General features: G+C 42.1%; 2 protein-coding genes across 4 annotated transcripts; one reads left to right on the plus strand and one right to left on the minus strand.

The window, feature by feature from the left end:
* The first annotated feature begins 58 nt into the window (after window positions 1–58).
* Window positions 59–24,294, plus strand: pi4kab (phosphatidylinositol 4-kinase, catalytic, alpha b). Of its 3 annotated transcripts, none has more exons than XM_088408524.1 (55): window positions 59–217; window positions 1,816–1,932; window positions 2,286–2,379; window positions 3,326–3,414; window positions 3,599–3,671; window positions 3,771–4,033; window positions 4,114–4,180; window positions 4,570–4,718; window positions 4,810–4,875; window positions 4,962–5,058; window positions 5,134–5,325; window positions 5,439–5,539; window positions 5,607–5,736; window positions 6,037–6,166; window positions 6,258–6,353; window positions 6,428–6,611; window positions 6,875–6,978; window positions 7,121–7,289; window positions 7,381–7,431; window positions 10,815–10,923; window positions 11,223–11,359; window positions 11,436–11,569; window positions 12,306–12,388; window positions 12,466–12,536; window positions 12,606–12,730; window positions 12,821–12,902; window positions 13,019–13,102; window positions 13,374–13,463; window positions 13,618–13,737; window positions 14,777–14,791; window positions 14,880–14,972; window positions 15,883–16,039; window positions 16,119–16,246; window positions 16,337–16,495; window positions 16,695–16,846; window positions 16,941–17,048; window positions 17,122–17,249; window positions 17,476–17,634; window positions 17,728–17,807; window positions 17,906–18,105; window positions 18,484–18,574; window positions 19,156–19,323; window positions 19,402–19,455; window positions 19,866–19,986; window positions 20,053–20,182; window positions 20,857–21,000; window positions 21,107–21,177; window positions 21,508–21,614; window positions 21,701–21,805; window positions 21,888–22,013; window positions 22,093–22,213; window positions 22,836–22,995; window positions 23,057–23,146; window positions 23,307–23,390; window positions 23,484–24,294. In XM_088408524.1, exons 1-55 carry the CDS (start codon window positions 119–121, stop codon window positions 23,533–23,535), a joined length of 6,309 nt encoding a protein of 2,102 aa, XP_088264650.1. In that variant the 5' UTR covers window positions 59–118; the 3' UTR covers window positions 23,536–24,294. The 3 variants fall into 3 exon arrangements, with proteins under 3 accessions (XP_088264650.1, XP_088264659.1, XP_088264668.1); XM_088408542.1 differs by lacking the exon at window positions 59–217 and adding an exon at window positions 326–343; XM_088408533.1 differs by lacking the exon at window positions 14,777–14,791.
* Window positions 7,640–10,622, minus strand: serpind1 (serpin peptidase inhibitor, clade D (heparin cofactor), member 1). Its single transcript, XM_088408553.1, has 7 exons — window positions 10,469–10,622; window positions 10,046–10,294; window positions 9,321–9,964; window positions 9,097–9,245; window positions 8,891–9,015; window positions 8,353–8,497; window positions 7,640–8,262 (listed from the first exon to the last, which is right to left on the minus strand). The coding sequence occupies exons 2-7, from the start codon at window positions 10,279–10,281 to the stop codon at window positions 8,071–8,073; spliced, it is 1,491 nt and encodes a 496-aa protein (XP_088264679.1). The 5' UTR covers window positions 10,282–10,294; window positions 10,469–10,622; the 3' UTR covers window positions 7,640–8,070.
* Window positions 24,295–26,794: the final 2,500 nt, after the last annotated feature.

A 26,794-nucleotide genomic window follows, 5' to 3' on the forward strand; every position in this document is an offset into this window, starting at 1 on the left:
GATCAAAATTGTCCCCCCTGGCTATCCGTACTGCGGGTTGCAGGAGCGCGAGCTGCTTTTCCTCGCTGGCTTGTTTCCTTTCCGCGCCGCGGGGAGAGTCGCCCGATGAGAGGTAAACATGTCGGTGACAGGAGCTGGCCACCGAGGCTTTTATTTCAACACAGTCCTGTCACTGGCACGCTCTTTGGCTGCCCACCAGCCCGCGCCGGTGGAAAAGGTAAGTCACGGCAACACGTCTCACTGTAATTGGCTGCGTAAACATGAGCAACAGGGCACAGAAGGTACGCTTCCGCACTGGAGGCGACGTCGGCGCTTTCTTTTATGGCTGGCTGACTTTTGACAGGTGTTTATTCTCTGAAAGTCTCCTTTCGTTGACTGCGCTTTTCTTCGCCGTGTCGATTACGAGATCATCGCAGTTTAGTTTGGCGTTGCACTGCGGTCAAAAAAAAATGAAATGATAGAGTCCGCGTTGATTACCACTGCAGTCAAACAGGTTTTGAGATAATCGTGCCACTGATGTTATCTTATTAATTTGCAAACAAGGCTATTTGGCTGCAGTATTAAAAAAAAAAAAAAAAAAAAAAGTCAATTTAAGTTTCGAGAGGTAAGTTGACAATATCTACTGGCCGTATCGATTTTGATTTGACTCGCATTTTGACAAGAAAAAGCGCAAACAATTTATTAATATAAATACTGCACGTTACAGCACTGTGGGACTATTAAAATAGCACAAAAAGTTTATACGCTCTAGTAATGTATTAGCGATGACCTCATCTCAAATGAACTTCGTGAGAAAAGTCTGTTTTGTGAATGAACAGGTGACGACCCATGTACCAAATTTTGCCATCCAGTGGAAGACCAGTGCTTGCCACTGTACGTCACCGACATTGACAGATGAGCAAATAAATATTATTTGGATAGAATAAATAATAATGATATAAATCTTTGATCTTTATTTTACAGCTCAGAACTACTGAGCTACTGCTCTAAAATTCATTGTACAGTATTTCTGCATGTGAAGTGAACCTCTGGCATTAATACACAGAATATTTGTCATCATCATATTTTTATCATCACTGGTTATGTGTGCAAATCACTAGTGTAAACAAACAATGAAAAATGGACAGTGGTGGCAATCATACATACATACATACATACATACATACATACATACATACATACATACATACATACATACATACATACATACATACATACATACATTTCCTGTAGAGTCCGATCCCAGTTTATCCCAGCCGACTTTGTGTGAGAGTCCGGCACTGCACTGGTTTCCAGCTGATATTAGCACACATATACACAAAAAGCCAATCACAATCACACAATGGACAATATAGGGTCTTGACTGAACCTACCTGGAATGGTTCTGGAATGTAGAAGGAAGCTATGTGAAACAGGAAGATTGTACAATAGACACTCCACATAGAAAGGCCAGACTCACAATCAAATCAAAGCAAGTCAATCGAAAACGAAGCGGATGAGCTAACCCATTCAGCAAAAATGAGATGATCTATATAGAGTATACAGATTCGTAAATATGACTGATCGAGCAGCTCGATACCTGCTATATTGTGTTTCATTTGTGTGATGCTGTGCAAGAAAATCCAACCTGGCTAAACGCAGTGATTTAGGTAATACAATTAAAGCTTCTTTAATGGATGGAAGTAAAAATTAAATCACTTTCAAATTTGATTTGAACAGATTTGAGTAAAATGAACAATATTTAATGTCTGCAACCCTGCAAAGACTGCTTATTCTCTTTTCAATGCTTTAATCGATTTCTTTGTGCCATTTTAGGTCCAAAAGCTACAATGCATGTGTCCATTAGAATCGCGGGGTGTGTTCTCACTCGACGTACGCCGCATTGATGCCGTCCTTGCGCTGGCTGTCTTTTTAGTGGAGTCTGGCTTGCAGGTGGGAAATGGCTCCATTAGTGTTGTACCTTTACATCTTTATTCTACTCGTGACCGCACTTGCACAGGACTCTTCCGACTTTACTGTATATCACCATGATAAGATTATACCTTTTAAACGCATTAAGACTGTGATTAGACATGCATCAGACCTCGTAATCTTTTAATCCAACATTGCACTGAAACTGGGGAATCTTCCTTCTAATTATCTAATATACATTTACTATACATCTTTTAACCCTTTATGTGTTTTATATATGTATAATATCAATATATATAAATGCATCACTTGTTGTTTTAAACAAAGTGCAATTTGTTTGAAATTGTGTGTAATCATTTGACTTGCACCAGCAGCACAAAGACACACTTGTTTCGTACTTGCTGAGCCTACTGAGAGGCCTCCCACGTGTCCAGTGGATCGAAGAATGCTTGGGAAAGAAAGGAAAGGGTAAGGACAATCCTCTTATAGGGGACCCATTGTTGGAACATTCCTCTTCTTAAAGCGGTTCAGTTAGATTAAGATATCCGTCATCATCATTATCATTTAGAGCTGTCAAACACATCGAATATGTTGACATGCCCTAGAATTAAAACTGAATGTATTTCCATTACTCATAGTTACCGTGCAGCTAGAAAGTATTCACAGTGCTTCATTTTGTTGTGTCACAGCTGGAGATTGATTGAGGAGCCAAGTAAGTAAAGTAAGAGTAGAATTACTTTAGAATCCTGACTCAAGTACAAGAATAAAATAGTCCTGCAAATAGTTACCTGAGTAAGATTTTTTTGTTTTTTCCAAGGCCATGAATGTCAAAATACATAAAAAAAAGAATACAGTAAAGCATAAAATAGAAATGGGCAAATTATCATTTTACCTAAACAATAATGAATCCAATCTTTATCAAAACAGAACCATCAATTAAGGCAAACTCAGCCACAAGAAAGGGTCTCAAATCACTTTCGGTTTATACTCATGAGAGTGCACAATATGATCACCAGAAAATGGTAAAGTGTTTTCTTCATTTGAAGTTCTTCTAGGCCGAAATGTTGACATTTGTAGGCAGGCATTGACAACAGTGCATGACATAGCTTTCATTCTCCTAGTCTGTAAATTAACTGGATGAATTTCAAGGCTAAAGTGTTCTGCCTCTTCTGATGGGTCGGGTGCCATTGTTTATTTTGTTTCTCCCATGCTTTGTGTAAATTGGTCACTTTGAAATCTTTACTTGAGTTCGAGCGCTGGAGGCTTTGTCTGTAGCCATGTGAGTGCCTGGGATACACTGAACTGTTACATAGGAGTTGTGTAAAACTTTCATCAATTACTGTTTGCGCTTATTAAGTCGTTCATTTTTTTCCCTAATGAATCGTGTGTTTTTGTGTTTCCATCTGTTCTCCAGAGTTTCTCCCGGTTGCCGAAAACTTCAGCTTCTGTTTAGTGACTCTTTTATCAGATGTGGCTCAGAGGGACCCAGACTACAGGCAAGAGGTGAGTCTGCAGGAAAATGTTTCCATTAGGCTGCTGCTACAACACAATGCAACCGATAATCTATGGGAACGTTTTTTTGGACCTATCTGCACTATTGACATGGCATCCTTTGACATTTATACCACACTAAATCAAGTATTGTTAGTCATATAAGATCATACACTAGTGTCCTGATGTTCTGCAGATATTGAACACCATCATGCAAGTCATGCAGTCATTGCAGGAGATGTGCCAAACACCTGATAATCATGACAAAGGTGTGTGTACATATACATACACACACACACACACACACATGCACCACAGCGGCAAAGTCAAGTTCTTTGGAAGCACTTAAATTCTCTCTTTGTCTGTAGTCTACCTGTGCAAATACACGGTGCCCAGCTTGTTCGGCATGACGCGAGCGTTCGGCCGCTACAGCATCACGGACGAAGCGCTGCTGTCCAAGTTGTTCCCCAAACACTCACCTCAGACTCACTGCACCACGGAGGAAACGGAGGGTGTGCGACGCCGATCCTTTAATGACTTCCGTTCCATCATTCCTAACTCCTTGTTGACGGTGTACCAGAGTAACACGTTGCGCCGCCGCACTGCGACCAGCGCTAACTCTTCTGCACAGGTAACATATGTTTTATGAAATATTTTTATGTACTGTACTTTGAATTTGTTATGAGGTTTAAAACTGCTTTATCCTCTTAGGTTTGTGCAGATGCAGGAGGGCACTCGCCCTGCTCTCCCACCACACCTGTCCCACAATACTTTGAAGGTGAAACAGACACTCCTTTCCATCCTTCTCTCCACCATACCAATAGTTATTGACTTATTCAAATATTAAAGTTATTAATGTCAATATGTACGTACTTATTAATAATTGATATTTTATCAATTGTCAGAACTTGTATGAGATCTTATTGCGAGACAATGAAGGTGTCTGGGATTTGGGATTGAATTAATATGTTGGGTGTGGGGCAAGTGGAAAAAGGAAGAGGATTGTCAGAATGTTTGCAGGTTAAAAGATGATTGTTGGGAGGGAACACTCGTTTTGTTTCTTGAGTAACTTTATTTTCACACTGCAAAAGTTGTTGATTGACCAATGCTTGTAATTGTTCTCATTGTCACCCGAAGCAGACACACAGTATATCCCTGTCACTCCAGGTTCCTACCTTCCAGACAGCAGCACGGTGGATCCTGACTACTATTTTTCCACAGTCAGCTCCAGTTTCTCCATGTCTCCCCTCTTCCTGGGATCAGGAGAAAATGAGATTGAGGTTCCAGTCGATCTGCTCCGGCAGCTCCTCAGCATGGTTTGTGTCCACTCTAATGCTTATACTGACCCAACGCACTTTCCGCGCTCGAAAATCTTTTGCTCAGACTGTGTCCTTGCTCCTCATTCAGGTAAAGATATTTGTTTCAGAATCTTTTTTGAAAACCCTTGACGCAACCATGGCTGAAGTGACAGAGGTAAATGAGATGTGCATTGCGTGATTGTCAGACAAGTGTCATTTTCTTCATCAAATGTCTCTTTGTCTCTTCTTTTTGTCCTGAAGTCCAACCCTGAAGTCCACCTCTATTACAAAACTTTCAGTGACACTCTCTATGTGTGTGTGTTCAAAATGCTGAGGGACACACTATACAACATGAATGGTAAATCACTCACGCTTATTAAATCCTGGGAAATATTTCAAGCAACTTTACTATTTGACACTTTTTGGATCTTAGCCTTACAATCAGGTTTTGTGCGGGAAGTCCACGACTTTGTCCTGGAACAATTTAGCAGCAGTCAATCAGAGCTGCAGCGGGTACTTCATGACGCGGGGGGGTTGCCGGGGGAACAGAGCCCCCTCAAGCTTCGTTGCCAGGCCAACGCAGCCTGCGTGGACCTCATGGTGTGGGCCGTCAAAGATGAGCAAGGTAATCGATTTCTGCACTGGACTCTGGCCAACACTCTGTGTTTACATGAATGTGCGCACACACACACAAACGTGTATTTATGTACTTGTATTTTTTTTTTTTTTTTTAAACAGGAGCTGAGAACTTGTGCAGCAAATTGACCGAAAAGCTGCAGTCAAAAACATCAAGTAAAGTCATCATCGCTCACATGCCTCTACTCATCTGCTGCTTGCAGGTAAAATGTTGTCGAGCTGAAATAACTCATTTTGCATTTTAATTACGGTTGTTCCTGTGATTACCAGGGCCTGGGACATCTTTGTGAGAGGTTCCCTGTGGTGGCTCACTCTGCCACAACATCTCTTAGGGACTTCCTGGTGGTTCCTTCGCCTGTTATCATAAAACTCTACAAGTACCACAGCCAGTACAGCACAGGTACTAGAGTTCTAGCGTGCACAGTAAATGTTGAGTATTTTCAGATGTTAACAAGTAGAGCACTGCTACACACAGGGGTTAAATAACACTGTAATTTCCTGATCTGTGTCTCATCCAGAATTGATTAGCACACAGAGTTCATTGACTGGTGGCAAAATATACGTCATCCGTTGTATTCTGCTACACCAGCAGTCAATCAACTCCTTGTCCTACTTAACAAAAAAAAAATCATGGGGCTATGTACTTATACAATTTTATAGTGAGCTCCCTTCTTCTTCTTCTTCTTTTTATGAATTAAAGGCACAGGAGAAATCAGAATCAACGTAACCAATGAGCACTCTCAGTCCACAGTCAACATTCTGTCCAGCAGGAAGGACCAGCAATCCATGTACGAGCAGCTCCGAGATATTTCCATCGACAACATCTGCAGGTCAGCCGCAAAAAAACGATCCAGCTTTGCCCGCAGAGAATCATCTCAAGTAGTAGTTAATGACATTGATGTCGGGTTTTTGTCTGCCCAGATGTCTCAAAGCTGGTCTGACAATGGACAATGTGATTGTGGAGGCCTTCCTTGCTAGTCTGTCTAACCGTTTGTACATTTCACAAGAGAATGACAAGTGAGTAACATATCTGCGCCATTATGGGTTGTCCATTTGGAACCTCATTTGGACCCCTTGTTTCCCTGTACCAGAGATGCTCACCTCATCCCAGATCACACCATTCGGGCACTGGGCCACATCGCTGTTGCGCTGAGAGACACTCCTAAAGTGATGGAGCACATCCTGCAGATCTTACAGCAGAAGTTCTGTCAACCTCCATCCCAGCTGGACGTACTCATCATAGACCAGCTGGGCTGCATGGTCATTACAGGGAATGTGAGTCTGACTAACCATCTGGCTTCTTCTACTGCCTTTGTTTTGCTTAAAAGACCAGTCTTAGCGCTGGAAAAAAAGCTTTAATGAAAATGAGTATGCTTATCTCTAAATATTTTTTTTTATACCAAATAAAGAAAAAAAAAAGGGAAATCCACATGCATTGTGGATATATACTTTTCATTACACTGACATTATGAACCTACTTAGTAAATTCACTGCAAATATATTGTGTTAAATAATTTTTCAATTTGTTTGTTCTGTAGCTATACATCTATCAGGAAGTGTGGAACCTATTTCAACAAATCAGTGTGAAGGCCAGCTCAGTCGTGTACTCTGCTACTAAAGACTCCAGAGATCATGGCTATAGGTGAGTGTCAGTGCTGCCGCTGTTCAATAAAACATAACGGCACACTGCGGCAGTTGAACCATAACAGGCTTCTCCCCAATTCACCGAAGATAGAATGCTATTAGGTTGCTCATAAACCTTGTTGTCTATTTTTTTTTCCAAGGCACTGCTCTCTGGCAGTGATAAACGCTTTGGCCAACATTGCTGCCAACCTGCAGGGGGAGCAGCTGGTGGATGAACTCATGGTGAACCTTTTAGAGCTTTTTGTCCAGCTGGGCCTGGAAGGCAAACGAGCCAGTGAGCGGGCATCAGATAAGGGGCCAGCGCTTAAAGTATGTGTTTGGATACAACTACATGTCCACTACAAAGCGTTTTCTATCAACATACAAAAAAAATTGATTTTGTCCTATCATCTTTTTACAGGCATCTAGTAGTGCTGGGAATCTGGGTGTTCTCATCCCTGTGATTGCTGTGGTGAGTTAGTACCTTCTGAAAAGTGTTTTTGGCTTGACTGGTGTATTCAAGCTGCTTTTTAGTACACTAGGCAATGGACAAATATTTACTTAGTTGTCTGCTGTGTAAACGCCTGTTAATAATGTAACCAAAATATTAGAAATGCTTCTAAGCGCAATTCTACTAAACCACTGCAACCACATTAATACCTGCCTAACACAGTCAGTCATAACGAAGCACAATTTCTTTTAATGGACTCTCAATAGATTTTACAGCCGTGCCAACTTTTGAGTAAAGGATACATTTTCCAAAAAAGAAATTGCTTACTGAGCATACAATGTTATATTTTGTCATTTTAATACAACATTCAATCCTGTGTGTTGTACAGTTGTGAACATTTGTGAAATATTTCATTATATACTGTATTGGAAATCCTGATGGAAGACATTTATCCGCAAAAATCATTGCATGAAAAGATACAACATTTACACTGACCTACACGCATCAACTCACCCGCGCACTCTCAGGTTTCAATAACAACATTTTCTAAGGGAATTTTTCCATATTACACGCTCGTTTTGCACCGACAAAAGCGCGTTAATTGACATTACCCCATAGCATTGACAATGGATGGAACAATTAGAACTGCATTTTTCAAATTTAGTTCTGTGACGGGTTGACCACTCGGCCCATGAACACAACGCAGTCCGTACGGTGCTCGTAGATGAGGAAGAGGAAAGGGTGGTCCACTACGAAGCGGATCTGGGAGGAGAGAGGCATGAAGCCCACCTGGGTCAGAGCAGCAGCCTCCGTTCCTTCCTCGTTTACAGTGATGGTTCCCTGGTGCTTAAGCTTCACGGAAATGTGTGAAAAGCATGCGTATCAGGCAAAGCTACTTCCCTCTCGCCTCACTTTAGTTAATGATGAATTTTTCTGACTCACCCAGTTTAAGGCAACCTTATCCGGGGTCATTCCGGAGAAGTCGGCGTCATCCTTGAACAAGTCAGTGAGACCCATTTCCTTCAGATTAACAATCAAGTCATAGTTCTGCTCCAGTTTAAAGCGAGGTAGCACCACCTCACGGGTCCTGTGGGGAAGTAGCAGTACGAAGGGGAAGTAGTAGTACGATTGGTTTGTCATAACTTTGTGAAAGCGTATGACCCCCCCCCCAAAAAAAAAAAACAAACAAAAAAAAACAACAGAATACTGTGGGCCATCATATTGAATGCTGCAATCAGTAAGACACACATAGTCTCCAATGTCTCTATCCAGGAGTGTACTTTAAAACCTAATCACAGGGATAATTCTGCATCTTAAAACCTGACTGAAAAACCTCCACGATATTTTGTTTATCCAATAAGATCTAAACCGAGTGTGCAACACTTCAGACACAAAGTAAAACTTGAACCCAGTTCCCTACCAATGCGGCTTTACTAGGACTGTTGTACAATTCCTCATTTGTGGAAATGATGCTGCTCACCTATTTGTCATGTTTTTGAGCCACTTGTTGACAACAGTGGGCGAGATCTCCTGCTCCAAGTTCCGCATACCTGTTATCTTCCTCGGCAAGGCAATGAGCATGCTGATGTGTCCCGAGTACGGGAGCTGAAAAGGCCAGCGTAGCACTGCTCGGATCTATTGTGTGTTTCATTGCGCTAAAAAAAATGGAGGAATCCTCTAACTCACCTGTAGGATGTCACAATCAAGTTCGTGATCGGCAGCGGCCAGATAGTTCCCCTTGTTGGTCATCATCGCCACTCGTACGGTCGTTTTGTCATTCACGCGAAAGTTGCGATAGTGGGTCATCTCCTTGGGGAATTTCTGTTCCCATGTGCCTGGTAGAGCAAGGTTTGGGTGACATTTGATGCGATATAAGCATGCTATCATGGTTCATTTCCATGTATGCTCACCTTTAAAGTATAAGTAGTTGAGCAGCATGAGCACCATATTTGGGTCTACGCTCTTGAGCGGCTCCTTGATCAGTCCCTTAGTCAGCTTTAGGATCCGTCTGTTGGCCTTGTTCAAAAAGGCGGCATCGCTAAAGTCCACCGACTGTGGCTCTGCGAAATAATAAGCTTTTGTCTCTGCACGGAAAGTATCTTTGACGGAGACGTTCTTCTTTACGTAGACGTCGTTGACGGAGCGTAGTGTGTAGCCATAGTTTCTCCGGAAGAGCCGGTGGGTCAACTTCCTGAAGAGCTTATGCACGGTACTGTTGTCATAGTGACTGCTCGCATTGACAAATTCAGCAAATCCCAGAACTTTATAGATCTGTTCCTGGGTTTTGGGTCCGCCTCCTAGAGACATCATCCCCATGGCGATAGAGATCCCAGCAGGCGCCAGTAGAATGTTGTCGCTTTGGTTAACATCATTGCGAAGACTTCGATAGAGGTTAAAGCCGAAAAGCGCGTTGGCAATGTTGAGGCGTTGGAGCCGGGAACGGCCGTGGAAAAGCCGCAGGAGTCTAGCACGGCGAATCTTTGGGTCGGATGGTTCGGCGAAAATGTCGATGTCTGGGGCGGGAGTGGCAATCTCGTCAATCTCATCCCCTTCGCTGGAAAACATTGAACTCATCATACATGCATACACATAGTATGTGCTTTCATTCCCCAATTGATCTGAAATCAATACTCACATGTAGTCGTCACTGCCTGAAGCCAGGATCTTATCAAAATCAATGTAATCTTGGTCTTCGAAGCCATCGAAGACCAGGTCGTTGGTAATGGTGTTTTCTTTGTGAAACTCCAAGGGAATATCTTCCATATCTCCTGCCCCCCTGTCTGGGTTAGACTGACTAAAATGTGAGCCGGCGGCCAGTGCTGGACCGACCAGCAAGCAGCCCACAGAGACGACTGCCAATATTAACTGCATCCTGAAGGCTTTACTAAGGGCAAAAAGACAATGAGGAAAAGATTTTAAAAACGTATACCATACCCCAATAACAAACTAGCGCAACATACTGTTTACTATCAAATTAAATGAGGTCAGCCAAAACCTGAAAAACCAGAGTTAAACCTTTCAAAATTTAGGGCATCTCCGTGTTTCTGCAGTGCCTTACCTTCGCTGTGCGCTGCTTTGTGTTTGCGGAACACAAGCAGAGAATTGAATCCAAAATTGAACTTTGACGTGGTCTCCTGAACAAATAGACCAGATCAAACAGACTCTAAAGTCCTGTGACTGAATAACATCTCTCTTAACTCTGCTCAGCTTTTCTGTTAACAAGAGGGGATACTTCTTGTCATGACAACTACTGTAATATAAGCACCGTATGTATGAGAACAATTGTGTAGCTTCTGGATTGATGCTCTTTTTTTCAAGTTAAATTCTTTTAAAGCTATCCAAATGGAGCCTTTTGTCAAGCCAGTTTTCTCAACCTGACCTATGACCGTTTCTCGATTTCACAGTTGACCAGACGACTGCCGCCAATCAAAGAGGCTAAGCCCCGCCTCCAGAAGCTGTTTCGAGACTTCTGGTTGTACTCTGTGGTCATGGGTTTTGCTGTGGAAGGATCAGGTCGGAAGAACAGCTGTATTGCATCTTTCTGTATGATCCAATATTGTCGCTGCTGCGTTCAAGTTGCTGAAAGGGCAATTTTTCTTTACAATCACATTTCAGTATGTCGTGGTATACGTGCATACAACGACACAAAGGGCACAACGGTGTTAAGTGAAAGCCATTCAGAACTGAATAATATTACATTAAACACATGTAGTTGAATGAATACATCTCATCAGATTGAACAGTAGTAGTCGCTCATGCATGCTTGACTATCAATAGGCTTAAATATTTCATGTGGTGGTGGCACTTTGCAGGTCTCTGGCCCAAAGAGTGGTATGAGGGTGTTTGTGAAATTGCTACCAAGTCTCCCCTCCTGACCTTCCCCAGTGGCGAGCCCCTACGCTCAGAACTGCAGTACAACTCGGCCTTGAAAAATGACACCGTTACACCGGTAAGTGCTGATGAAGTCATCATTTCAACATGTTTGTTGCGTAACTTCAATATTTTTAACATCTCTCCTCTTCCAGGCAGAGCTGAACGAGTTGCGAGCAACCATCAACAATCTCCTGGACCCCTCTCCGGAAGCATCTGCTCTTATTAACAAGCTTGACTTCGCCATGTCCACATACCTGCTCTCAGTCTACAGATTAGAGTATATGAGGTCTGCACCAAGTTCTGAGCCAAACTTTGGTCGTCCATGAGGACCTGACGTATTAAGAAATTGCAGTTCACAATAACAGACTGTGCATACTTTTGACCGCAGCTGTAAAAAATGGGCGGAACTAAATAATTGAAACGAGAGACTAGAGTTTATTATGTTTAGGGTTAGCAAATTACATCAGCATAACATTCTCAGTTTTTACTGCTCGTACAGCTTACCGTCGGGTTCACACCTGCATTACAGGCACTTTACTTAAAGGGAGTATGTGTCATTTTTGGCATGCGCCCGTGGGAGCTTTCGGGTCATTACGGTAAATGCAGCAATACACACTCCTTTGGGTGCCCCAGGTAATATAATGTCATGATAACTAGAGCTATGATTATGTTTAAAACGCAGTGTTGGTCGTTAAGAACACATTTATTTGCAAGTTTTAAAATATAATTCAATTTATTCATTTTTACTGAAAAACGGTCTAAATTTGACATATTGTCACTTTAAAGAAGCAAAATCTGAAAGTGCAATTTGTCTAGCAATATGTTTGAGAATTGACAGTGCATGTATTAAATTCATGCTATAAACTGTGTGAAAAATTTAAAGCATTTGACAGACATAATCTGCTTCCTGTAAATGCATTAGTTTGTAGAAGCCTCAGTAGTTTTTTCAACGTGCCTTGTGTATGTTGAATATATTAGTGTTTGTGTTGCGTGACAAAGCTTTTTCATTTGCTCCCATGTAGGATGCTACACTCCAACGATCCTGACCGCTTCCAAGTCATGTTTCGCTATTTTGAAGACAAAGCAATTCAGAAAGACAAATCTGGTGAGTGGGTTTTGCCTCTTTTCTTGTATCATCTACCTTTCACAATAATCTCATCTTCTCCCAATTTCTGTCATCAGGAATGATGCAGTGTATCATTTGTGTCGGCGACAAGGTGTTTGATGTCTTTCTTCAAATGATGGCTGACAAGGTATGTTTTTTTTTATAGAGCTATCTGTTGCATTTTATTGATCAACGTTTCCATTTTTTTTTTTTTTAGCCAAAGACCAAAGAGCACGAAGAGGAACTGGAGCGTCATGCGCAATTCTTGTTAATTAACTTCAACCACACCCACAAGAGGATCCGCAGGGTAGCTGATAAATATCTCTCCGGTCTGGCTGAGATGTGAGTGCTCCTCCTCTTCCTGTCGCTTCTACCGCATCAAGCATGTTAGTAATTAATGGTTTTGTAAACTCTGTCTCCTGCTTTCACCAGATTCCCGCATCTTCTTTGGAACGGCCGTGTTCTAAAGACCATGTTAGATATTTTGCAGACCCTCTCACTCTCTCTAAGCGCAGTAAGTATCAGGGAGAGTAAACGACAGGAAAAAAAGCTTTTTGTTCTTCACAACAGAAAGAAGCTTTTGTAATCATACAGCCAAAGTGATGCCTGAAATGCTTTTCATTTGTGCAGGACATCCACAAGGACCAACCTTATTATGATATTCCAGATACGCCATACAGCATCACTGTACCTGATACGTATGAGGCCAGAGAGGTAAGTCCACTAGAGGGAAGCAGATTCTTGGTTTAGAAACATGTTGTTTAATTTAGTGGCGCTCAGACATTTTCACCAACTACCGAATAAGGTCGAAATTGTATTCTTAAAAATGATGATCTATTATCGTAAGGTAAATTGACAAATGCACGGTTTGCATATATTAACTCAGTGCTCAATCGTAGCACATTTTGTGTCTGAGTTATTTCTACAACCCATGATGACAATGTGTGTGTGGTATTTAAGTGCATATTATTTTGCCCCATCTCAGAGCATTGTGAAGGACTTTGCTGCACGTTGCGGAGAGATCCTAAAAGAAGCAATGAAATGGGCCCCTTCAGTCACCAAGTCCCACCTGCAGGTGCGTATATAATCCTCGGTAAGGTTAGCAAAAGAAAAAAAAGAAAGTATGTTTCACTCAAACACAAACTGCTGATGCGCTAAATGTGTGCATTATTCCAAAATTTGACTGTTTCAAGTTGTTAACTTCATCACCTCTTGTGTGTTTTGAGCAGGAGTACTTAAACAAGCATCAGAACTGGGTGTCTGGTCTGTCCCAGCACACGGGCCTGGCCATGGCCACAGAGAGTATTCTCCATTTTGCAGGCTACAACAGGCAGAGTACCACACTGGGCGTGAGTCATACACACACACACAGAAGCCCATTTGTCTGCAAATGAGCTGTGTTCTATTGCTACAATATTGTGTCTAGAGATTTAGATCCATGCTTCGATCAGCATCGTGTCTGTCCATTTTATATACTGCTTACTGTATCCTCTATCTTAACTTAGCTGTTGTAAGGCGAGAGCGAGTACAACCAAGACTGATCACATATCACTCTTGCAGACCTACCGTAAACACAAGTTTTCGCACTTAACATGCTTATCACAGGTACACTGTGCCAAGAGATATTAAATCTAGGGTTTGTCAGGTTATCTTGCAGACTACTGTACTGAATCCGGTTATACCTACCTTCTAAAATGTTCAGCTAATGTGCTCTTTAGCTGCTTTCTCAGAGCATTTGTGAGTTGCGCCTTTCATATGTGCATGTTGATGTTTTACATGCAGTACTGTCTTTTAACTTACTCTCTTATACTTCTAATTATGCTTATGTTCTGTTATCACCCACATTAAGCACATATTAATGCACAGTTGATATACTCTTCAATAGTGTCAAATAAGATGCTTCTCAGAAACTCAATCAGCCTTATCAAGGGTACACCAGTGTTTATTTTAATCTTGCTATATCTTAGTTGTTTTACAAGAAGGTTTTGTGCACTTAACATTGAAAATGTTCCTGCTATTGAATAGACATTGTGCTGCATATTGATTTTTGCACAATTCCAGTATTGTAGTCTCATTTGTGTTTTTTGATTTTTGCTTACAGTGTGATTCACACAATTACTTACCAATGCATGCGTACTAGTATTGTGTGTCAATTTTGTTGCGTGTGCTGCACACGTTCGTCTGCTGGCTTTCTGCTTTTTGCGTCTTTCATTTGCTTCATTTGTTTTATTTGTCTCTATCAAACAACCTGCCTCGTTGGTTGGCTGCTTTACGGATTTTGCCGGTTACCTGGTTACTTGGCTGCAATGGAATGGTGGGTTGTTTGGCTGGATGGGTGCCCATTTGGCTAACGGTTATGCTGGTGCCCTCCTCTGCCTCGCGCCATAGGCTGCGTTCCCTCAGGTTGGTTTGAACAATGAATACAGTTAGACAGGGCTCGCCACGTTTGACGACTAACGAGCCACAAATGACATTGGGTTTGCCTCTTCAGACCACCCAGTTGACGGAGAGACCTGCATGTGTGAAAAAAGATTACTCCAACTTCATGGCTTCTCTCAACCTGCGCAATCGATACACTGGAGAGGTATACAGTACATATTTGTTCTTCAGCTATAACAAGCTTGTGTGGACTTCCATTCAAAGCCACAGCATTGACATCTAATTAGGTTTTTAATATATTGTTTAAGGACACTGTCGCAGCGGAATTGCTTAATTGTGCATGTTTTTTTTTTAATCTGTTACAATTATTTGTTATGTTATCAGTTACATTCATCTTATTTATCCTATTTAGTCTGTAACATTTCGCACCCGAGTATTACATAGTAACATTTAAAATCAACTAAAGTGAATATGAGAATCTTGGTTTTTTTTTCCTGAGCTTTAGAAAGTCCTTAAACCCCATCTTGGGTATTATCCAAACTGAATCCTGAACATGAACACTAATCAACATTCAATACACTGGTAGTGCATCATTTTGTCCACTTAAGTAACACTTCCACATCTTTGTGATGAGAAGTGCTACTCATGGCGCTCTCCATTTCGTTTTCCCTTCAACTCGATTGCATCCTCGATGGCTAATACTGGCCACGATAGTGCTATACTGTGTATAATATCAGCTGGCTTTTGCTACTATTATTGTTTGTGCTCATTTGTTACCATGAAAAAAAAAATCAAAAAGATGTGTGTGTGTGTGTGTGTGTGTGTGTGTGTGTGTGTGTGTGCTCGCGCACGCACGTATATCCAGTGTGTGTGTGTGTGTGTGTGTGTGTGTGTGTGTGTGTGTGTGTGTGTGTGTGTGTGTGTGCGTGCGTGTGTATATATATATATATATATATATATATATATATCGTCAGACAGTCAGACATTTCTACATTTATACTAGTTACCACTTTGTTATATCTATGAAACCATATGAACACTTTTACTTTGTTTTTTGTTGTTGTTTTTTTCTGTCAAAGAATCTATGAAAGATTGTAACTGTGTTTTATTGTAAGGTGGCCGGTATGATCCAGTTTTCCGAGGCAACGCACAGTCAATCGGACCTGAACAAGTTGATGATTGAGCAGATGATGAGTGCTCTCGACAGCCAAGATCCAGAGGCTTTCACCCAGGCCATCTTCAAAATGGCAGCCTTGCTTATAATCACTAAAAGTAAGTCATTCTGCAGCAATTTTCTGGAACTGTAAAATAATTTAGTTTGGGACTAAATCGAACTCTCCCGGATCATCAGACTGCAACCCTCAACTGCTACACCATCTATGCTGGTCGCCCCTAAAGATGTTTACTGAACATGGAATGGAAACGGCCATCGCATGCTGGGAGTGGCTACTGGCTGCACACAATGGAGTTGAAGTGCCAGTGAGTAGCACTCTGCTTGGACATATCCTTTGAGTACTGTCCACCTTCAAACGGGGTGAATAAATCGTTTTGCATTTCTTTTGTGTCCAGTTCATGCGCGAGATGGCAGGTGCTTGGCAGATGACGGTGGAGCTGAAGATGGGCTTGTTCTCCATCAACAAGGTGGAGGCGGGTCCTCTGGCCGTGTCAGAAGAAAGCCAGCCTGCACCTTGTGCACCTGATGTCGTACCGCATTTCCTGTGGATTGAGGTCAGTGACACTGCTGCAGCCCACTCAGAGAACATTTCTGCACTGTCAAGTGAAAATGTATTGGGACACATCTTTTATTCTTTAAATTAGAAAAAAAAGTAAAATAGTACTTAATTGCGTGTGTGAGCGTGATTAAAAAAAAAAAAAACATACACCAGATGATGATTTTTCTTCAGCAGTCTTCATATTCTCCTTCCAGTTTCTGGTGCAGAGATTCGAAATAGCCAAATACAGCAGCTCGGACCAGGTGGAGATTTTCACCACCATCCTGCAGAGGTCGCTGTCTCTGAGCGTAGGAGGAGCCAAAAGCAACTTAAACACCCACGTTGCCGCTATCGGGCCAAGATTTAGGTGTGGGGTCTCTGTCTGAAAGGTTTTTAGTAGATTTGAAACACTGTGCTAAACACAATAAGACTGTTGTGCTATCTCTGCTTCATTATTGCAGACTACTTACTCTGGGTTTAACTCTTCTGCATGCTGATGTGGTGACCAACGCCACCATCAAAAATGTACTGCGAGAGAAGATCTATTCCACAGCTTTTGACTACTTCAGGTAGAACGTGAGCCTTGCAGGGGAGAAATTGAAAACTTGCCACGGTCTTATTTTTTTTTTCTGACTCTTCTAGCGTCAATCCCAAATTTCCCACTCAAGCTGATCAAAGGTTGAGAGAAGACATCAGCATCATGATCAAGTTTTACACTTGCCTGCAGTCAGACAAAAAGTATTTGGCTGCTAATCAGCTGGTTCCCCCAGGTTCAACACTTTTAAGCTCCTTTCCACTAATTGGCCAAAATTTTAGTACCCCTGCAAATTTCAGTTAGGGCAATCAAATTAGCAGTATTGTTTTTTTGAAGAGTTTTTCAATACAGCTCTGGTTTTTGCAGGTGTATCTAAAGTTATGGCAAGACAGTGTTGTTTCCGGTGTGGTCTGCAGTACACAAAACTGCTAAATGCTATTACTGTATTTTGCTTTGTTTAGATCCACAGGACATGTCGGTGAACAGCCTGACAGTGATGGCAGTGACAGACAGCCGCAGTAACCTGGATGCGGCGATGGGTCAGAGGCAGCAGGTGGCTCAGGGATGGATTAACACCTACCCTCTGTCTTCTGGGATGTCCACCATATCCAAGAAATCAGGTGGAAATCACACACACTAGCTTTACATCTAAAAAAAGAAAAAGTACGACATGCTTGATTGTTTGCTGATAGGTTTCTCCCGAACTGTTTAAGGTCTGTCCAAAAAAAGCAACAGAGGCTCTCAACTGCACAAATATTACATGAAACGTCGTACGCTTTTACTGGCATTACTGGTATGTGTGTTTGATCACATTGTCTAGATTCCCAATGAAAATGCATCAAGTTGTGTAGTAGCTGCTTACTGCCCCCCCACTGCCATCCTGTATGGTAGGCCAGCGAGATAGAGCGTCTGACGACATGGTACAACCCTTTGTCAACTCAAGAGCTTGCAATCACCACAGAGCAGTCTGTGGAGACCAGCATCGCCAACTGGAGGTCCAAATACATCAGCTTGACGGAGAAACAGTGGAAGGATAATGTCAATCTGGCGTGGAGCATTGCACCGTACCTGGCGCTGCAGTTGCCTGCCAGGTATGAGAAGGCCTTGCAAGTCAGCTGGTTGCATAATTTTGTACTCATTCTGAAACTGAGATGTCACCATAATCACATGTTCTCAGGAAGTATTATTTTCACTTTATGAACTCAACTTAATTTATAGAACATTTTAAAAACAACAGCAATGGCATAAAAATTGCTGTATATAAAGTAAAAATTAACGTAAAAACAAGACACTTGAAAAGTTAGATTAATAATATAATAATACATTAATAACACTTTTAGAGATGGACAGGCCTTGGTCCTTGGTCCCTGTCCCCTATGAGGAGCAAGGGTCCACTCTTCAAAACACATATAAAGACTTATCTGTCTCATTCATGTTGACGTTACACTTTTTTTGTCTTTTCTTCTCAGGTTTAAACACACTGAAGCGATCGTGTCCGAGGTGACCCGCCTGGTGCGTCTGGATCCTGCTGCTGTGTGCGACGTCCCTGACGCAGTCAAGGTGAGTTCTTGGTGGCAGGGTTCTGCCAACCAAGCATATCTTTATGAGCCTCGCTTGGTGCACTGCGGCACAGTCGTGCAGGAGCAGAAAAAGACAGCGAAAGACAATTACCCAGGGTAGTCTCACAAAGTTGAAGGAAATGAAATCTTCAAACCCTAACTGATTGATTAAAAAGTATCCCAAGATGGCCCATTTTTTGAATGTTCCTTTTGACTTGTGCAGCTGGAGAAAAGAATCTACCGGGTGTATTTAAATGTTACAACTTGTGTCCTACTTAAGGCATTTAACCTACAACAAGCGCAATCTTAAGTGCCGAGCTACTATCTTGAGTGCAAATGCGTGACCCAATATTTCTCCTGGGAAAGGATTCTCTAATGAGGTGGTGCTCCGTTCCCTCCAGATTTCATCCAGAGCACTTAATGTATAGCTTAATGAGCCTCTCTCATATGTAATGAAGAAGCCAGGCGGGAAGGACAACACGTCCCTTATGGCCTTCACCATTCAGCAATTGAGTCCTTGCCGTTCCTTCCAGCCATTTGAGTGATGCTTTTAATGTCAAACTATTAACAATGTCTCCACAGTTTCTAGTGACATGGCACACGATTGACGCCGACTCTCCCGAGCTGAGTCACATCCTGTGCTGGGCGCCTGCAGATCCACCAACGGGGCTGTCCTATTTCTCCTCCATGTATCCTCCTCATCCGCTCACTGCTCAATATGGGGTCAAAGTGCTCCGCTCTTTTCCTCCTGTACGTTCGCGTCATCTGTTGTGTTTGCTGTTTTAGGGCTTGTTTGAAATTCTAACTTGTTTCGACTGCTTCTTCTAGGACGCCATCTTGTTTTACATTCCTCAAATTGTCCAAGCACTTCGTTACGACAAGGTGAACATATGAGTATTTATGTCCAAACATATACGTATAGTCTTGTTGTTTTAATGACTTTATTCTTTTTCTTTCCAACAATCACAGAAATGTAGTAGAAGGACAGCTAGAAAAAAAAATAGAGATGCTGATTTATATATAGATAAAGAAATTTTTTTTCATCATTTGAATCACTGTTGCATTAATTGAACCGACACACTCCACTAGAAATGGCACACTCAATCGGTTGAACATCCTCAATTATCCAGGCACTGGTCTACTAAATGCTAATACAAATGCTTGATAACAGTTCAAACGGGGAGTTTGCAGTTTTCAAACTGCTCTTAAGATTTGAGAGTAGCCTCTCTTTTGCTTTTGATCGCTTTTCACGGCCACTCAGTCTCTGTGTCTCTGGCTGTCTTGTGGTATAGATGGGTTACGTGAGGGAATACATCATGTGGGCCGCTCAGAAGTCGCAGCTCCTCGCCCATCAATTCATCTGGAACATGAAGACCAACATCTACCTGGATGAAGAGGCCCACCAGAAAGACCGTAAGGCAACTCTCATTTCATGACAAAACCTACGCACGCTTAAAAAATTAAATCTCCCCCTTGCAGCTGACATTGGCGAGCTGTTAGAGCAAATGGTGGAGGAGATTACAGGCAGCTTGTCTGGACCAGCCAAGGACTTCTACCAGCGAGAGTTTGACTTTTTCAATAAGATCACCAACGTCTCAGCAACTATCAAGTACGAGCACGTATGCACTTGTTTGTAACGCGTCATGTTGTCTAGTCAGTTATTCTTGAGGCAAGTGAGGGAAAATGCAGGACAGAACCCAGGGAATTATTTTACGTATTATTTTTTCCTTTAGTGCATTGTTGGAATGTTACCATTGGTCCATTATGTAAATGTCGTGAGAAAGTTCCAGTTATCCATTTAAGCAGGGCATTTCTTTGCAATTGAATGATGCGTTGATAAAGTACTGTACAGAGTATACTATATGTACGATATTGAACTGAAATCTTACAAACAAACTGTGCCCCGTTGGTAATTGCTTTGTTTACAAAGGACTTCTCTATCGTGTTCCAACGTTTTGCTCGTCTCCTGACTTGAGCTACCTGCGCGCCCCACCCGAAACACCTTGGCCCATCATTGTCAAAGTGTTGTTTGCCTCAATGTCCCTCTGATTACACACTTGTCAGGAATGTGCTCAGTGAGCTAATTATTTGTCCACTGAGATGTCCCTTTCAGGGATGGCCAAACTCCCCTCAGTTCTCATTAGAAGAATAATAACAAACACCCCAAGCTCAATGTCCCTCCCTTGTGATCAACAACAGAGCCGAGCTGTCACCTGCAGCGTGAATTCCTTCTGTGAGATGCACGCGTGCTCTCATCACTTTGTTTGTGTTTGTCTCGATCAGACCTTTCCCCAAAGGGGAGGAGCGGAAAAAGGCCTGTCTGGAGGCACTATCCCAAATCAAAGTCCAGCCTGGCTGCTATCTACCCAGTAACCCAGAGGCCATCGTGTTAGATATAGACTACAAATCAGGGACCCCAATGCAAAGGTGGGCCCCGCGTTTGCACTGCACATTCAATACTCATTTACCACAAATATCCATGTAAAAAAGAAAAAAAAGAAATGAAATCAACATGTCTCAAATATGTCTCTAGTGCTGCCAAAGCTCCTTACCTGGCCAAATTCAAAGTGAAGAGGTGTGGCGTCAGTGAACTGGAAAAAGAAGGTAATATCACTAGTTGGCCTAGTTGGCCTTTGCCTTTTTACTGCTCCCCCCACATTTTAATACACAGTCGCATTCTATTTTTGGTTAGATTCTTTTATAGTATATGTATGGCCTTAAACGTTTCTTGTATAGATTTGTACTGTAAATCTGACTACGACAGTGTTGCATGTTATCATATTCTCACTTGAGTAGAAATTTGTGTTAAATTGCCATTGTACGGTACTAGTAATGTGCACACTCTGTCCCGTGCGCATAAAGGTTTGTTGCTGCTTTAAGGTAAGCTACACAATGACCTTGAAGTCGTGTGACCGCCACACTTCATCCCTTCAGGTCTGCGGTGCCGCTCCGACTCTGCGGACGAGGAGAAAAGCGAAGAAGAGGCCAAGAGGATCTGCTGGCAGGCGGCCATCTTTAAAGTGGGAGATGACTGCCGACAAGTACTGACCTTTCACTGACCTGATTCAAATGTGCAGGCCATTTTCGTTCCTCTTGTCAATGTTTAAGTGTTGCTTTTTGTGTTGAGGACATGCTTGCACTTCAAATCATCAGCCTTTTCAAGAACATCTTCCAGCTGGTGGGCTTGGACCTCTACGTGTTCCCTTACAGGGTGGTGGCCACGGCCCCAGGAGTAAGACATACCCAAAAATAGTGAGGAATCAACTTTCTGGTCCTCATGTAAACTGCCTTTTTTTTTCTCTTATGGGATGCAGTGCGGAGTTATCGAATGCATCCCAGACTGCAAGTCCCGGGATCAGCTCGGCCGCCAGACGGACTTTGGCATGTACGATTATTTCCGCAATCAGTACGGCGATGAATCCACGCTTGCGTTCCAGAAGGTATGGTTTGACGCCAAGGAGCAGCTGCGCCGTAGGTGCCACACGGTTGAGACTCACTGCTTCCCGTTGCTTCTTGCAGGCGCGCTACAACTTCATTCGCAGCATGGCGGCATACAGCCTGCTGCTCTTCCTGCTGCAGATTAAAGACCGGCACAACGGCAACATCATGCTGGACAGCCAGGGACACCTCATCCACATCGGTATGTTTGCCATTCTGTTTGCAGTTGTGTCAAGAGCAAAAACTACAGTAACCTCTCATACTGGCTGCATTGTTTTTTGTTTGCTGATTATTTCAACTTTTTACCTTTATTCACACTAACCTTTTTTCAGCAGTGGTACACAAGGCACACTGGTGTCATTATTTAATACACATACTGTAAATCTATACCATAGCCTTGTACGCTTAATTGTATATCATGACATTTGTTAAGATCATTCTGTGGACCTGTTATTCAAAACAAAACAAATCTTCATTATGATAAGCAATGCTTAGATGAGCAATTCAAGGAGTTGACATTTATGTCACTTCTTTCCACAAAACCTCAAAGTCAATTTATTCAAATAATAATAATACATTTAAAATATAGTGCAACCTAAAACAAGGATTATTGTGCCAAATAGGGCACACATTCAACTATTGGTGACACAAGCACAAATGACAAGTAAAAATGGCCTAAAAAAATCATTAATTTCTCCTAAACGTTTGTTATTTAGTAGTAACACATTCAGACAAGTCAAAAATCAAGCAAGATGATTTGCACACCTTTGATTTGCCAGCGAATTGCAAAATGATCGCAACGTGACCGCACGCTTGTTTCCCAGACTTCGGCTTCATGTTCGAGAGCTCTCCCGGCGGCAACCTGGGCTGGGAGCCCGACATCAAGCTGACTGATGAGATGGTGATGATCATGGGCGGCAAGATGGAGGCCACGCCCTTTAAGTGGTTCATGGAGATGTGCGTAAGGGGTTACCTAGCAGTCAGGTGAGTTGCACCATCGCAAAACTAGTTGCCGTGATAAACTCTGACATATTGGCGAATTTAGACCCTACATGGATGGTGTGGTCTCCTTGGTGAACCTCATGTTGGACACGGGGCTCCCCTGCTTCAGAGGGCAAACCATCAAGCTGCTCAAGTGAGTCACCGTTATTCATGCATTTGTTCCAAGGTCATGTTCACATTTTGCTCAAGGTAAGATTTTGTTACGAGTTCGTTGTTAGTCGTAAACTTCACAAAAAGTAGCAATTTGGCAGCCAGTTCTTCAATCGTGGCAACTTTGACTCCTGCGGTTGCAGGCAGCGCTTCAATCCTGGTTTGAGTGAGAAAGAAGCAGCAGCCTTCATCATTAAAGTCATCCAGAACTGCTTCCTAAGCAGCAGGTCGGTACCAAAGCCAGCAAGCTCCTCACAACCTGCTTCAATCAAATGAACCGTATCCAACTCGTCAATTGTCCCTTGTTCTTTTTTCCTCAGGAGTCGAACCTATGACATGATCCAGTATTACCAAAACCAGATCCCCTACTAAAAGCTTGTGCCTGAGCATGTGCACCAATAGATGGCATGCCCGTGTATGTGTGTGCCTTTAATAACCTTCGACATTGATTAGCGTGGCTCCTCCATTCGCCACATTGTTTGATGTCGTCTTGCCTTTTATTTCCATTAATGAAGTCATTTATTTCCTTTTGGAGTTAAGTAGTGATATCCCGTTGCACTTTTGCATCTTGACTTGTGTGCACTTAAATCTGATGTTAGTTTGCACGTTTGCTCAATTGCCAATCGGAAATGATTCTTGATGAAAATGTGACACGCGAGCAGCAGACTAAAGCGGCCTGTTCTGGCCTCTGTGTACATGCCGGTACCGTTGCGTTCGTTTCTTGCCACAGACCAATCGGAGGATCGGTACTCATCTTGGTCTTAGTACTGTTGACGTGGGTCACTGTTGGCGATGTGACGCTGCACTAAATTGTGGGGTACGTGTCCTCCGACGGGAAGGGAAGGACGCTATTTTTTCAGTGCTGACAGTTTGAATGTTGTTGCATGAAGAAGTTCTGTCCGGGTCCTCTTGTGGTGATGCTTTTTGGTGAATGTTTTTCAGATGAGTCAAACCGTGCTTTGCACCCGTGTTAGTCGTAACCTCACTGATTGTAAAGATTCTGCCTCTCTTTGTACGTTTATAACTGTTGACCCATTCTCTGTCCCGTTTTTCTATATACTGTATTTATGCCTTTTGAATCAGAATGCACAAGATGTCAAATCAAATAAAGATTATATTGATTAAAAGAAACACATGGCTCCGAAATGTGTCTCATTTGTTTAAGTCGTTAGTTTAAGGGCAAGGATCTGCAAGTTAACATGAAAACCCACTTAATTTAAAAACAAAACAACCACAGATACCTAGTGGTTGGCACTTCTGTCTCCTTAAGTCCGGCATTCACCTTAGCAGTGGCCTTCAAATATACTTGGGAAGTTTTTGCCTTTGCTTCTTCCTGCTTTTCAAAAACATTCGATTTCTTTCGATTTCTTTCATTAAAGACTTCATTTTTCACAGGTGTCGATCTAAATAAATATGCCCTGTGGTTGGCTGATAACGAGTCGGCTGGGATAGGCTCCAGCTCACCTCAGAACCTCAGTGGGACAATTATTTTTTGGTGAATTTCTAGTTGAATGCAATAACGCAGACAAGCGTCTCTTTTTTTATCTTAAAGTCCACTAGGGGGCAGCATACTACAACATACCGATACCTTTGCGTTTTGAGTAGCGAAAACACGATTAATTAATTTTAAGGATGACAAAAACACACACGTATCACACACGTGGATATGGATATATGCATATGTAGTGACATGATTTGGCAGCTGAATTTTTGCATTGAAAAAATCTTGCTAACTGTTTTGAAATGGCTCCTTGTGTGACGTCATTTCAATTGACGTTGCCTTTTGAAGTTAGTTCTTTCCAGGGGATGCATCAGTTGCAATTGTCAACGCGTTGATCGATGAGCGGTCACGTGGCAGGGGTATGAGCGCTACATGTTTGTCACGAAAAATAGATGATCTTTAAAGTGCTGATCCCTGGTTGACCGTTTCATATTGGATGAAAATTTCATTGCATGTACTATAGATGTCCACCTTGATGTATTTTTCATGACACCACATCACTGAGTGTTTGCCTCTCCGCTTCCACAACTATAAATATCACTTGATAATAAAATTTCTATAAATACTCCCCTTCCTAACATTGTTTCATCATTAAAGAAACCAACGATTTTTTTTTGTCTCTAATCATCGTTAAATATTTTTCTATGATGTCTTCTGAGATTTTTATGGTATCTTAAGGTCCTGCTCTGTGTTGTGTGCACTTTGTTCAAAAAGAAACCCTACACCATAAAGCTAATACCCCATGCATGAACTCAGACAATCAGGTGTCACTGCCACCTTCTGTAGTAAATGTGCCGTTACACTTTCTTCTAGTGCGCCATAAAAAAAGTATGTACCCTGGGGTCACACACGCCCATCTCAGGAGTGTTCGCTCCACTATTTGACAAGGACTGCATTTACACGAAGGGTTAGCAGTTTACTTTCAAAACAACACACTTGCTCAAATTATGTTCTGAAGATTATTTGCCTCAAGTATGAGAAGGCTGATCATGTCAAATGTCTCACAATAAGAAGGATTGTACAAGACAGGCCACAGCCCATTTCCAATATGCACCACTTAATTTATTCGAAACTAACCACGTCTCATCACTTGAGTTATTTTCAGCACAGGCTTATGGACTGTTCTTGTGGTTCTTTGGGGTAAGAGGTTGCCTGTGAGGGGAGTGTTGATGACTTCTGTGGAAAGATAACACACTTCTGTAGCCACTGTCATTATCCATGCGCAATAATGAGAAGATAAAATGCAATCAAAATTGTATTTACTCACACATTTTTATAGTGCGCACACTGCAGTGATGCCAGAACGCAAATCCCAAGCGAACCAGAAGAACGCAGTGCCGTCATCATGTCTTGTGACATGTTCATGCTTGTCGGCCCACAGCGCAGCGTGGCGGCCATGTGCCAGCCAATAATGAACTGTGCAATGAGCCTGCGTAGTCATCAAAGTGTCGCCGGAGAAAAGACTATTTGTCCAAAGGCCGCGTGTAGACAGTCAGGCCCATTGATGACATGCTGCAGCCAAGCGCCAATCGAGGCTTCAATACCAGCATTTATGTGTGTCTGTGTGTGTTTCTGCCATTCTACTCCATATGTCTTGCATTGCGGAGCTGATATTCATGTGCAGAGAATATTTTTCTCAAGCCCAAAGTGAAATCTTCTTGTTTGTAGGTTGACCTATAGAATAGAGCAACCCTATCATCAAACAATAACACTATTATTCATCTTCATTCTTAGTGTTTTATAATGAAGGAACTAACTTGGGATGAGTGAGTACTTATTGGGTCAATACCAGCTTTATTTGAAGGTATTAATTACCTATAGATGCTATCGAAACAATGCTGTGATACCTAAAAATATACATTATGTATTCAATAATTTCTTTAAAATTAATGTGATAACTTCATTACTTACAATTAATGCCTTTGAAAAACATGTTTCCACTAGCTGTTGAATGAAAATGACAACACATGCTCAAGGCTCAGGTAGCAACCAGTCACAACCCACGTGTTTTGTAGCTTTGGTCATGTGACGTTCGCAGGTTGAGCTGTGATTGGTTGTTACCTGAACCTTGAGCACGTCATGTTATTTTCAGTCAACAGCACATAGAAAACAATGTGTTTTTAAACATAC

Source organism: Hippichthys cyanospilos, chromosome 1, assembly GCF_059441005.1.
Source record: "Hippichthys cyanospilos isolate Australia breed blue-spotted pipefish chromosome 1, RoL_Hcya_1.0, whole genome shotgun sequence".
In the NCBI taxonomy this organism is placed as follows: Eukaryota; Metazoa; Chordata; class Actinopteri; order Syngnathiformes; family Syngnathidae; genus Hippichthys; species Hippichthys cyanospilos.

What these genes read in the sequence shown, in the direction of transcription:
- pi4kab (XM_088408524.1), top strand. Translation starts at nt 119, where the DNA reads ATGTCGGTGACAGGAGCTGGCCACCGAGGCTTTTATTTCAACACAGTC. An exon ending in TGTCCCACAATACTTTGAAG is followed by an intron (nt 4,181 to 4,569) that starts GTGAAACAGACA and finishes CTGTCACTCCAG; the next exon opens with GTTCCTACCTTCCAGACAGC. An exon ending in CACACTATACAACATGAATG is followed by an intron (nt 5,059 to 5,133) that starts GTAAATCACTCA and finishes TTTGGATCTTAG; the next exon opens with CCTTACAATCAGGTTTTGTG.
- serpind1 (XM_088408553.1), bottom strand. Translation starts at nt 10,281, where the DNA reads ATGCAGTTAATATTGGCAGTCGTCTCTGTGGGCTGCTTGCTGGTCGGT. An exon ending in TTGATTGTGACATCCTACAG is followed by an intron (nt 9,016 to 9,096) that starts GTGAGTTAGAGG and finishes TGGCCTTTTCAG; the next exon opens with CTCCCGTACTCGGGACACAT. An exon ending in CTCAAAAACATGACAAATAG is followed by an intron (nt 8,498 to 8,890) that starts GTGAGCAGCATC and finishes ACTTCCCCACAG; the next exon opens with GACCCGTGAGGTGGTGCTAC.